The 12,732-nt window shown below is 44.3% G+C and overlaps 1 protein-coding gene across 1 annotated transcript in view; it reads left to right on the top strand.

The window, feature by feature from the left end:
• Positions 1 to 12,732, top strand: part of NLRC5 (NLR family CARD domain containing 5) — a gene marked incomplete at both ends in the record, with an annotated part of 41,245 nt that overhangs the window by 8,236 nt on the left and 20,277 nt on the right. The window contains 18 exon segments of the mRNA XM_080638357.1: positions 430 to 585; positions 588 to 685; positions 687 to 1,091; positions 2,803 to 2,877; positions 3,228 to 3,272; positions 3,274 to 3,303; positions 3,388 to 3,483; positions 4,820 to 4,909; positions 5,768 to 5,818; positions 6,519 to 6,534; positions 6,538 to 6,584; positions 7,985 to 8,039; positions 8,043 to 8,068; positions 8,863 to 8,896; positions 8,900 to 8,952; positions 9,541 to 9,602; positions 11,133 to 11,223; positions 12,097 to 12,168. Of these exon segments, the coding sequence (XP_080494483.1) occupies positions 430 to 585; positions 588 to 685; positions 687 to 1,091; positions 2,803 to 2,877; positions 3,228 to 3,272; positions 3,274 to 3,303; positions 3,388 to 3,483; positions 4,820 to 4,909; positions 5,768 to 5,818; positions 6,519 to 6,534; positions 6,538 to 6,584; positions 7,985 to 8,039; positions 8,043 to 8,068; positions 8,863 to 8,896; positions 8,900 to 8,952; positions 9,541 to 9,602; positions 11,133 to 11,223; positions 12,097 to 12,168 (1,502 nt within the window).

Here is a 12,732-nt window from a genome sequence, read left to right as displayed (position 1 = left end):
AGCTTGGTACGTAGAAGTTCCAGCAGCAGAGCAGTGGTGTGCTTGCCTCTGAGGAAGGACCTATTTAAACACCCAAAAACCCAACCTCCCAGCTTGAGGGAAACTTTTGTTTAGTAACTGCGTAAACTCTTAATGCAGCAGGTTATAAAATACACGGACAATGGAACCTGGTGAATAACAAGAAGCATCCGTTTCCTTTGCAGAGGTGTATTAAATCTAGTGGAGAAGAGTGGCACAGGCTAAGAACTCTGTTAGAAGTGTGATATGCTGGTGAAGCATTCTGTTGTAGGTCATCCCTGTATTTGCTCTTTTTTAAGCCAAATCAGGAGCTATACTGGCAATTGAAAACCCACTAAAGGCTCCACAGTTTCTCTAGCACATTTAAAACTTTTATGGTTTCTGCTCACTCTAAAACAGAGAACTCAATAGATGAGTGATGACAGAGTTGATTTTTATGCTGGAGAAATTCCAGAGCACGTGAAGGAATTTGCTTCCTTACATGGATTGCTGACTGCTTTTGAGGTGAAGATGAGCAGCACTTGCCCAGAGGTTGGCTATGCCTTTGTGCACTTGAGTTTGCAAGAGTGCTTTTCAGCATGGTAAGTAAGAGGATGGACAAGAACTACTTGAGGAAGAAGTTATTTTTGAAGTCAAAATGGACTTTAAAGAGCAAGGCAAAGACAGATAGTGGAGAGTTTTCACATCTTCCTCTCAGGCCTGTTGTCAAAAGAACATAGGATATTTCTCACGCTGCTAGCTGAGCATGATGAAGCTTGGATGGAGGATAAGCAGGATGTAATCCTGCAGTTTCTCAAGAAACTGGCAGCCACTAATCTGACAGGGCCTAAGGTCATTGAGCTCTGCCATTGCACTTTTGAAACACGAGACCTCAAAGTAGCCCAGCACATCGGGAGCCTGCTGAATTTCAAGTATGAGTTCAAAAACTTTAGACTGACACCCCTGGACATGTTGGCTTTGCTTTTTGTCATGAACATGGGCCAAGGTTTGATTCGTTTGGATTTTATAGGATGTCTCATGGACTTTGACTGTTTGGAAATTCTGCCCAGCTGTAAAAATGTAGAGCACTTGAGGTAAACACACTGAGTGTGATGGGCTAGTTGTGGGGAGAAAGGGTAAGGGGTTGGAAGAGCGAGCCTGCATTTGTTTTAGAAGGGTGAGAACGAAGGTGTGAGAAATGCTGATCTGAACAGCGTAACTTCGATACTGAAGCGATTTATGAAATAAGAAATTTATGAATGAGGGAAGGATGTTAAGGATATATATAAATATAAGGCTATTTTTGTATGCTTCTTTGTTTTGATTGAAACAATCAAACAGTAGTGGAGAAGAGAGAAAATGATGGGCATTTCTTGACTGTGCAGAGGCAGGGCGAATCCTGCAAGCCAATGAGAAAGTACGAAATAACCATAAACCAGATGAACAAAAGGTGACAACTGCAATCTCAGGTGCTCTCTATTGGTGCTTTGCTGTAATGCTGGAAGGCGTTTTCAAGGACGACCTCTTTGGATCCTCTCATGGGAAAGGTCTCACTTTGTATTTCTGTGACTGACTTCAGAGGAGTATGTGTAGAGTTTGCTAATGTGTAGAAGATGGGGAGCAGCCAGGGGGAGAATTACCTTGCCCTGCAGAGAATGTTGTTGTCTGTTGTGAGGCAGAGGAGGAAAAAAAACCATGAAAACTGCTATTCCTGGCTAGCAATAGCATTGTAAAAAGGACAGCACTGATTGTTCTCTGCTTCCATTAAGAAGAACTGGAATACCATGCAATTTGCTGTTAGAAAAGCTTTCTGTTAGTACATGCTAACTGTAAATTGCTCATGCAGGCACAGGGCCGTGCATGGGGCCCATGAGCAGCTTAGCTTAGGATTCTTTCTTGGCTCATACACACTCTAGTCCATGCCTGCTTTTGTTTATGGTCTGCAGGATACCAGCACTCTGAGAACTGTCTCTTGGAAGGGTGGGCAAAGGGCAGTGGGACCCCAAGCATTACCTCAGGCGTGTTCCTAGTGACTGTGGGCCATATGCATCATGCCACCACCCCTGTGCAGCATGTTCCTAACTCCCTCCGGTTTAGGGGAGGGTGATGGGGGCACTTGGGGCAACAGGACCATAGGTGGGTTTCTGCTTTCAGGGCCCCCAGACATGCTGTTTGAGATGTTCAACCCAGGGTGCTGTGTACCAGTGCATCCCATACTCAGTACATTCTGCAGCTGATTCAAAGGAGTGCTCGAAAGCTTCCCTGTTTGCTTGTTTTTTCCAACACCATCAGTTTCTTCTATAAAGGAGTTACTTTCCCTAAAAACCTTGTGTCTTTTATATTTTGAACAACTCCGGCTACTCTGCTGCCCAAATTTAAAGTATCTGGCCTGAAATCAGTGCTCTCGTAACTCAGCAGCTCATCACATGGGAGCCGGGAAACACTCTCTGTTTGTAGGAGTTTGGTTTGCTCGTGTGACCCTTGTCTCCAGGGTCCTTACCTTTTTGGAACATGTGGTAGGGCTGACTCTTCATCTGTGGCAGCATTTACGCATGGTGTCACTGTACCAAAAGGCAGTACCTATCTCTTGAGGTATTTATAGTTGATGTGTAAGTTTAATGGCTTGGGGATTTCTTGGCATTGATGTTTGAAAAGATAAAGATGCTGTATAAAAAGAGCCTGATACAATGTTAAAGAAAGAAATCAAGTGCTTTTTAAAAAATGGTGATTTAACTTGCTCTGTGAGCTATTTGTTTTGGGTTTTGTTGTGTTTATGTTTTTTCCCTTCATGTTTATCTTTCATAGTAGGAGATGTGGTGATGGCTTTGCTGCTGCTCTGTCAAAGAGCTTACGAGGAATGGCAAGCCTGAAGACACTAGAATGAGCCTTTGCTTGTGAAACCCTTGTCTCTTTCTCTCTGTCCTCTGTTTCTGTCTTGCAATTTAATTACATCAACTCAATCAAGGCTGCTGTCCATGCAGCACTGTGTAGAGAGTAACGCAGCGCTGTGTGGAGCAGCATGAATATGTGTGACTCTTGTTTTATGGTGACATCAAGAGTATTGTATTGCCCTGTTTGAAAAGGAGTATAAAGTTGGTTGCAGGGGGCAGAGTCAGGCCACCTCCTGTCTGTAGTGATGTGCAGGCATACGTCTGAGGCAGGCTTGCCATATGCTGCATGAGATGCTTGTCCTCCCTCTGCTTGGTTTGAGTGATTCTTTCTTTTGCCAGGTTGACAAGTGGGAGCATCACAGGTAAGAAGATCATTGACTTGGTCATCACATTGCCCTCAGCTTGAGGAAATAAAGTGAGTGTATTGTGGCAATGACCCTCAAATCAACTGCTCATTCCTTGAGGCGTGTGGTACTGATGAGAATGAATCTGTGTGCAGCTTGCAGGACAATCGGATATGGAATCTGCAGGTGAAGAGGGCGATGGGCCTGTTTTCCCGAATGGAAAAGCTGAAGAAAATAGAGCAAGTAAAAATGTCTTAAACCTATTAAGAATGGTAGTCACTATGAAGCCAAGCACAGCATCAGAGAGGGTTTAAATCCTCATCAGAACTGAGCTGCTACATGTCTCTGATTTGGGTGACACTCGCTTTTAGAGGTGACAGTGGGGGGCATGTAGGGAACTAAGCTGAGGCACAGACATTTAAATGCAAGCCCAGCTGTGCATAATGCCTGTCTCAGTCTGAGATAGACTCAGCCTCACGGTTCTTACCCGGGCATTTAAAAACAATCTCAAGGGAGCTGTGGCACTGCTGACACCTCTCCAGAAATTATGTGTGCTCAGTTTGGTGCCTGGCATGACATTTGTCTCTTCTGCCGCCTCACCTCGCATCTGCTTGGTTAGGCTATGATTGAGATACCTCACCTCTGCATCAGAGAGGATGGCTCCATTCCTGTCTGTCCAGACTTTTTCTTATCCCTATTCTGTACTCCTTGTAACACTAACAGCAAAGTACTGAATGAGAGGGACTGACCACTAAGAGAACTCCCAGCATGGATCTGCATCTTTTTAGGTGGAGGGAAGCAGCCTGATTTGTGATTTAAAGGGATTTAAAGCCTTTGGAAAGCTAGCAGGGGCAGTTTAAGCAGAAGCAGACAAAGCAGAGCAGAGCCACTGCAAGTGTTGGAGTCTCAGTGTAGTTTGCTTTAGAGGAGAAGGATAGTCACAAAGCTGTGCTGACCCTGCATAGAATCATAGAAATGTTTAGGTTGAAAAAGATCTTTAAGATCAACAAGTCCAACTATTGATACTGTAACAGGAACAGTATTAGATAAATCAGTTTGTGAACAAAACCACTGACAACATCCCATTTCCGCGTGGATTTTAGCTACAGTTCAAAGGAAGAGACAGAAAAGACACTGTTCCCTTGGATTTTCAGCAATAAGAGGCATGCTCTGAGTCAAAGCCACAGCACTGCCTTCCTACCCCTGTTAAAAGGGAATGCCTCTTTAAAGGTCTTCCATATACTCCTAGGTGCAAGCAGGTGAATCAAAAATACCTGCAATTACTGCTGGATCCCATGCAGGAGTTAATTAATGGCTTTGCAGTATGATTACAAGTATATAAAAGCATCCCAGAAAGAGAAGCAAGACCTCATGGTTCATATTTAATGAGGTCCAACAAGTACTGAGACAGAATAAACATGCAATTGAAGAATATCTCCTCAGAGGTTGCTAATATTGTGTCTTCAGGAGTGTTATAAGGGGTTTTAGACCACACTACTGTAGCGTGCCATACTTAACTGGTATTAATTACAGCAAGATGTATGTCGGGTCCAGCAGCTGGGGTTGTCTTCTTCCTCATGTTCACAGTCTGAGCAACAACAACCTTTCCTTGTATGCTGTTCTCACTTTGGCAAAGGAAGTCATCACATGCCAGAATGCTACTGAGCTGCTTGTCAGGTATCAATACATATATCAAAACATGCTGTATGTTGCCTCTTTAGGTGCTGCCTTTTAAATGGACACTGCTTTACAGCTTAATTGTTGTCTAATCAAGTCAACAAAAATTAATTTTACTCCTTTTTGCTTTCTGTTTGAAACAAATCCGAATTCATCACATTATGGACTTACTCTTTGTATTTTTTTAACAGATCGTTTTATCCTTGGTCTAGAAATTATTTTGCAGGCTATAATACTTCTTCTTATGTAATAGAATTTAAACTTGCTTTTAAGCTCTGGATACATTAACTTCTTTACCAGCTAGCATGATTTTGGTACAAATCGTCTAAGTTTACTGAAAAGGTGTGGATTTAAGTAGCTTTAACTCTGTGTTGTTTTAAATTAAAGGTTTTGGTGTTTTCATGGGTCCAGAATGGTGAAGAAAAGATGGAATTTTTAAATCCTAGCTCTTATAGTTGTCATATGTTGTAAGTTTAACAGGCCAAATGAATCCTTGCTGTGACTTCAGGGAAGCCGAATTGCATGCAGCTTTTTCATATTTTTCTTGCTGGAATAGAGTTTCTACTGATCCTCTTTCCAACAAACTGCTGATCTTGCAAAAATATTAAAAAACCCCAGCTCAGTCTTCTTACCTGTGTTACTGTGGTGTGTGTACCACAGCCCCAGCACCAGGGGTGTCCTGCTGCCCTGTAGCCACAGGGCTGCTTTGTGGCTGGCCTGTGGCAATGTGCTGGTGTGGAAGGTGCCAAGGCCCTCTTTAGCCTCCAGGCAACAGCTTCGGTCCTTATTAAGCATCTCTGTGAAAGAGATGGCATCTTTCCACCTCTGCCCTAACATTGGCTTGGATCTTTTTTTCAGGAAGGACACTGTGATTATATATTTTTCTGACTCATCTGGGAAAGTTCCAAGGTGGGAAACTGCACTCGGGGTTGTGCTATATACGTTAGGCTGATTCAAACCATCAGCTTGGCATCACCATAAACCACTCCAGCCACTGAACCGGTTGTCTCTACCCTTGTATCTGCAAAGCTCAATTCACCTGAGAAAGCAGAAACATAAGCAAAATAGCTGGTCTTTACAGAGACCTACCAGCCAGTTCCTTAGTGCCTGAGTAAGCTTGATGTGCTGATTTTCTACTGCAAAACTGCTGAAAAACAATTGAGTGTGAGGCTAAATGAAGGAAAAGACTTTGCTCCTTCTCTGGCTGGCTCCTGTGTTCTCCCTGCCTGTGTGTACTTTTGGGGGGAGGATGGATTTGACCTTAATTCAGAAACTACAAAACAATCACTTGTTCCTTGCTAGGGAGCTCACTTTACCCTGTCCTGCAGTTCTTGAGGGACCTCCCAGTATTCTACAAGCATGTGTAAATTGGCTCAGCCTGGCCCTGTGTCAGGTAGAAACTACTATTCAGATGCCTGAACATACAGTGAAATCCCTGTTCTCCCATCTCTTGATGGGGCTCTTCTGGCTCTTGAAAATCACTTAACCTTGCATGGAATGGTTGCACAGAGCACAGATTTCGTGGTTTCTTCCAGAAAATACTAACCAGCATTCAAATCATGTATTTTGTGAAGGCATATTAAAAGTCAGATATTTTGCTTGTTTGCAGATCTTTGGATTTGAGGTAGGAAGAGAATAAGGAACATGTAATTCCATCTAGACAAGTGAAGTTATGGTAAGAGAAGGCATTGAAATCCCTGCTGGTGAATGTGATTTGCAGATGACAGCTATTACAGAAGGACAAAGGTAGCATCTGTGTTGTTCCTTAAGGACAGAATATGCTTCCACATACAAAAATACTTTAAATAAAACTGAATCAGTAAATAAAAATAACAATAGAAATTGCTATTGAGCCAGCGAGTGGCTTTATTTCTTGTGTTTTGGGCTCTAGAGAGGAGCCCTAGAGAGGCAGAATTCCCTTGGAAGTGATACAGGGGGCTTGATATAAGAAACGCTAGTGCCTGGAAAATATAAAGTACCTTTTAGCTTAACTTAAGTTGTAGAAAGAAAACTATGTTATAAGTCTGTGGAATTTAGGGGCCCCACTAAACATGAGTTAATTGTTTCACACTAGCCTTCTAAAGTATAACATTTCACACCATCTTTCTACTTATCAGTTAGTTCAAAGACAGAGCCTCCCAAACATTTGCTAGCTTGAGATACTCCTTGCCTGCCCATCCTGCAATAGATTTTGCAGGAAGGTCACCCTGTTCTCAATCTTTGCTAGTTAACAGAAGAATTACAGATACGGTTGGTTTCAGCTAATTGTGTGACCACTGGGGCGTCCAACTGTGCCAAAGGTGAAAAGTACACCGTGAGGAAGACTGCTTACTTCATCTTGAAGACCCCTACTCACAAGAGGAAGAGTCATTTACTTCATCCTGAGACCCTCGCCCATGACCACGGAGGGGACACTGCGCATGCGCAAAGGACCTTTTAGCTCATTATAATACGAAGCGGGGATAGGTCATGAATATGTATAGGCGTGTAACCTTAGAGGACAAATGTAGAGGGAAATGACACTGAGGTGTGCATATTTTGGAGGAGCTATCCCCATGCACCTCAGCGCTGAATAAAAGCATGCCTACTTTACAACTTCAATGAGTTGTGGGGTCAAACCGCGTATCAGTAGTGTCCATCTTGCCATGTGTTCAAAGGCATAATAGTTTCCTTTCTTGCTTGTGCTCTAGAAGAGAGTAATGGTTTTCTCAAAATAGACCTCAGGCATGTTATGTGAGCATGACAATGTTGGGAAATGGCCCTCCCCTCCCTCCTCTTTCTGTCACTACTCTGTACAACAGGAACAATTCTATCCATCCCTTCTCATGGATGGTGGTGACAGACAGCTCTCACGAGGTGTTGCACTTGCACAGCACTCTGCAAGTGTGTCCCTCTGCACTCCTTTTGCAGAGAGACTACAGAGGGACAGAATGATATGCCCAGGGTTGTGACAGCAGAGAGTGAAAAACCTCTCTCAGTACTGTTTCTGTGTGCCCTCACTTGGAGAGAGACACCAGAAGTGCATGAGCCCTGCTGTCCCCTCACTGCTTGCTCATTAAACCTTCCTGTTCACAGCTTGCAGGACCGCAGCCTGTCTTCCCAACATGCAAAGGAGATTGTTGCCGTGCTCTAGAGCTGTCCCTGTCTCTCTGAAGTGGAGTAAGTGCCTCTTTTCCTTTCTGTTGAGAGGCTGCAGGCGGATGGCAGGGAGCAGGGGATGTTACATGTAGAGAGCAGTGAGACATGGGGACTGATCCCGAGGAAGGGTCTCAGCATTCTGTTATGTCTAGTGAGATCCTGGTTAGCAATTTTATTGAGGTTTGGGGGGGATGAATGCTGAGCAACCTTTGATTGCTGTGACAACTACAGCCAGTTACAAAGCACAGCCTGCTAAGGAAGAAGTGCTGCATGCTGGAGGCACCCTGGAGCCATCCCGGAAGCATGGCTCCTCCAGCAAATCCTCTGAGCCAGTGAAGGGACACAGATGGCTTCTGTGTTGTCCCTTTTCATAGAATCAGAGTGGTTTGGGCTGGAAGGGACCTTAAAGCTCATCCAGTTCAAACCTCCTGCCACAGGCAGGGACACCTTCCACTAGACCAGGTTGCTCCAAGCCCTGTCCAGCCTGGCCTTGAACACTGCCAGGGATGGGGCAGCCACAGCTTCTCTGGGCAACCTGTGCGAGGGCCTCACCACCCTCACAGGGAAGAACTTCTGCCTAAGATCTCATCTCAATCTCCCCTCTGTCAGGTTAAAGCCATTCCCCCTTGTCCTGTCCCTACCAGCCCTTGTCCAAAGCCCCTCTCCAGGTTTCTTGTGCCCCCTTTAGGCACTGGAGCTGCTCTAAGGTCTTCCCAAAGTCACCTCTTTTCCAGGTTGAACAAGCCCAGCTCTCTCAGCCTGTCTCCAGAGAAGAGGTGCTCCAGGCAGCTAATTGTCTATTTTGTCTTTCTTAGTCTCAGTCAAAACCGCCTCTCTGTTCATGGGATTTGAAGTCTATTGAAGTCAGTAAGTACCTGCCAGAAGATGATGAATGTACAACTCAGGTATGTAAGTCTTGAATCATTCCTGGGTATTAATCCCAATATACAAGTCTGAGAGTTATGTTCTGAGGTTTTTGTTTAGTTACCCTGAAAGTGGGGTAGGTGAGGAACGTGTCCAGAGATGATTACTAACACTGGCCCTTGGTAATACACTGCTGTGAGCTGATTTTATCTGAGCCGTTAACCAGCAATTGAGAAGCTACAGAACTAGGTGTCCTTTCACGCGTGGTGGGCAGTTACAGACTCTTCTTTTTTCTGCCCTGGGAAGTTCTGGAGAGAGGATCTCTGTAGGATATGAGAACCAGTGACATCTCCTGGAGTGGAGCTGTAAGTTCTCTTATTACTTTCCCTTTGAAATCTTCAGCAGTTCAAGTGTAACCATTTTGTCTGCACTTTCTCTAATGGTTCAGAGGAAGTGGGGCATCTGATACTGCATAGTGTGATCCAACCAGCACTTAAAACTAAAGATTATTTTTTGATTGCTTGGGGAGTATTTTAAGTGATTGCAGAGAAAAAAAAACAACCAAACAAACCAACAAGAATTCCAGTAAGTAACTAAAATGTGACATTGATTTATTCTCTTCTTCACAGCCTTTGCCATGAGACGGCAGTCCTGAGGTTTACAGGAGACAGTTTTCTTCGCTTCCACCTAGGTAGAGTGCATGTGCACAAATGGTGTTTTCTCAGCATCTCAGTTCTTACATCCCATTTAGGTACCAAGGTTAACACTTTATCTCACAGCAGTTCTTTTCCCCCCTCCATCTGAATCTAAAAGTAGTACTTTCTCCTGATTTCCTTAGCCGCTTTGAAATTTGTCTCTGCCTTCTGTAGTGTTAATGTTTCATGTCTCTAGGGGACATTTCAACCCACAGCATCCTAAATTGTGCTCTCTGATAATAGTGAAGAGCAAAAACCCAAGTGAACCTCACACCTCCAGACCAAATTCCAAAAAGATTCACAGATCCCTGCACTCTTAAAACCCTCTAGTTCACTACACTCTGCATTCTGGATCATGGTACTCCTAAATCAAAGTAAATTTAGAGTTTTATTTTCTCCCCTCAGAAAATTACTGTCAAAACAGCTCAACCCAAATGTTTTGACTGAGAAATGGTTTCCTGTTGCTCCTGGAGCCATAGGTTCACTTATTTATGTCTTTGTTCTCCAGGTACTGAGCCCACTGTAAAATAACATTTCTCACAGTACACAGCCCACCTTTTAGCCAGGGAGGAACAGCAGGGCTATCATGGGATGCAACCCAGTTGTTGTGGCTGTGCGTAAAAGAGAGTGACTGCCTGACACACATGATCTGTGACTCCTTTAAGGTACCAGGTGATGCTTCAAACTGAGATATTTCAGCATTTGGATGTTCCATTTATTTGTGAATAGTCAAGCTTTGGCTCAGGAATGGACTCTTTTTGTAAAACATACTTAGGCAAAAGCTGAATTCTCCTGAATTCTCCAAACTGTAGCTTAGATGAGAAATCTGTTTTTCCACCTTCTCCCCAGTTGCCTGCATGCTCAGCTATTTGCTTAATCAATGAAAGAAAGAGGAGCTTGCTATTGGCAAGGTATGGATGTGGGCTAGAGCCAGGGCAGCCAGCCCTAGGGACTGCCAAATTGCTGAAGTGTTTGAAGTGTTTTACTCTTGTCTGGGTTTGTGCTCGCTTAGGGAAGAGGCTGTGTGCTTCATTGAGGACCAACAATACGGAGAGGAAAACCAGACTCCTACTACTCCACAAAAAATAAGGTACCATGGCAGATTTTCCTTATACTTCATGCGTGTCTTGTCTCTGGATCCTATAGCTGACATAACCTGCATCTCCAGGTTTGAATGGTGAAGCACAAGAGAGCTGGTAAAGGCCCATTCGGCCAGTCATTTGTCACTGTGTTCCTATTTCCACCTATTTCTAACACTAGAAGCTCTGTGGTTAGCCTCTGTAGTTGTCCACAGGCGTTAAAATAGACTGTGGGTTGTATGTCTTGGTCACAGAACTGGCATGGTGACTTGCAGTTACCAGATCAGCTCCCATGGGAGCTGGCGGGAGCTGGTGGTGACACAGCTGCTGATGTTGCCTTTTCAAGGGCAACATTGTTTTGCTGTCTCCTCCTTTATCCTCTGGTTATCTGAAGGAGTGAAGTTTACAATCGTTTCTGCAATCCTGCAGACCTGGACTGTTGATTTCTTTCCTCCTTGACTGACAGTCATTTTCAAGCCAGTGACCTGGAGAAGCTGTGTGTAGTCCTGAAAGAATGTAGCAGCATCTCTGAGCTGGAGTGAATTCTTCTTAACTGTTATGGTTCTTTTCTGCAGTTCTTTGGGGTACTGAGAAAATGACACTTGTTTGTTCTGCAGTGTTGTATGGAGATGTGGTAGAGACGTAACCTCATGAAGGGCATAGATTTACCTGAGCTAATATCCTTTGCCAAGGAGGCATACGGTTCTAATGCTCTTTTAGGGCAAAGGTTGCAGGACATAAATTTAGAAAGGGGCTGCCTGATCACTTAGCCTGAGTTCAGGTATTACAAAAGCTGGGAAACCTTGTCGTGTCACTTTTGCCTTTGGGCTATTTGGGGGCAAAGCTGCAGAAACTGCAGAGGAATCCCACCCAAACCAAGGGTGGGAATCTGTGTTTTTGCTGGTGATCCCACGTATGGTGTGCAGGGACCTTCAGCACCAAAACACTTTTTTCCGTTTGTGCTGTGCTAACACCAAGAGATGAGCAGATGCAACCCTGATGCAAGGGCTAGCCAGCACACCCCCTACATCTAGATTTTGAGGCCAAAAGAGGGACCATCACAAGCATGTAGTCTGTGCACCACCATCTGAGAGCTGGCTATTCCCTTAGGCCTGGCAGCCTGTGGAAGAGATTTTTAGCCTTTGCTCTTTTTAAGTGATTGTGTTCCTTGATCTTACATGGGCTATAGCCTGTTGTAATCCTTAGGCTCTATTATCAGAGCCTAGTAGCCTTCCCCAGGACTAACCCAGTACTCCTCTGGGTAAACAGTAGCTTCTGTTTCTCCTTAATCATGGATGGGTTTTGTGGAGGTATTGGTTGTGGCAGCACATTTGGGAAGGGCCTGGGTGATGCGGTGTAAATTCCTGATAGCTTTGCTTGCAGCAGCTGATTTCATCTGTTCTTCCTGTAGACTTAATGGCAACCACATCTCCCTGAATTCTGTGTTTTTCTTAGCTCAGTTTTTATCTACATTGGAAGACATAAAAATAACGGACCTCAGGTATGACCAGGAGTACTTTTCCTGTTTTTGCTATTTAAAGCCTCAAGCTGTGGCATTTGAGGAGTGATAGAGCAACATGTCTTCAAACTCCATCCTAATTATGTTCTTTTCTGATTACAGCTTAGGACACAGCCAGGTGGTTCACGTAGCCTTTTGGGACAGAATCAGGTAAAATTATACCCACTCTGTCTAATCCTTTTGAACTCCTAATGAAATCTTAAATAGATTATAATGTGAGTCCCCAGGGTGTGACAATTAAAGAGCCATTTTGCTCCAAGCTCCAGTCAGGGTGATGGAAGCAGGGTGAGCTGTTTCATGGCTGAACAGTTTGAGAGCATGGAGCAGACAGAGGTATCCAACTGCTGATCAGGGCTGCAGCCATCTCTCACCTGGGCCAGGGCAGAGCAAATGCCCAAGGAGCTGAGTGGATGCCGAATGCTCTGGAGACTGGAAAAGGGATGATAAGGCCTTTGTGATGATGTGAGCTTAATTCTGGCAGGTGGTGGGAAAAGGCAGTTGAGTGTGAGGTGACTGCCACCACCTCAC

This window comes from Psittacula echo, assembly GCF_963264785.1.
Source record: "Psittacula echo genome assembly, chromosome: Z".
In the NCBI taxonomy this organism is placed as follows: Eukaryota; Metazoa; Chordata; class Aves; order Psittaciformes; family Psittacidae; genus Psittacula; species Psittacula echo.
The sequence above is the reverse complement of the archived record's forward strand: the minus strand, read 5'-3'. Positions and strand labels throughout refer to the sequence as shown.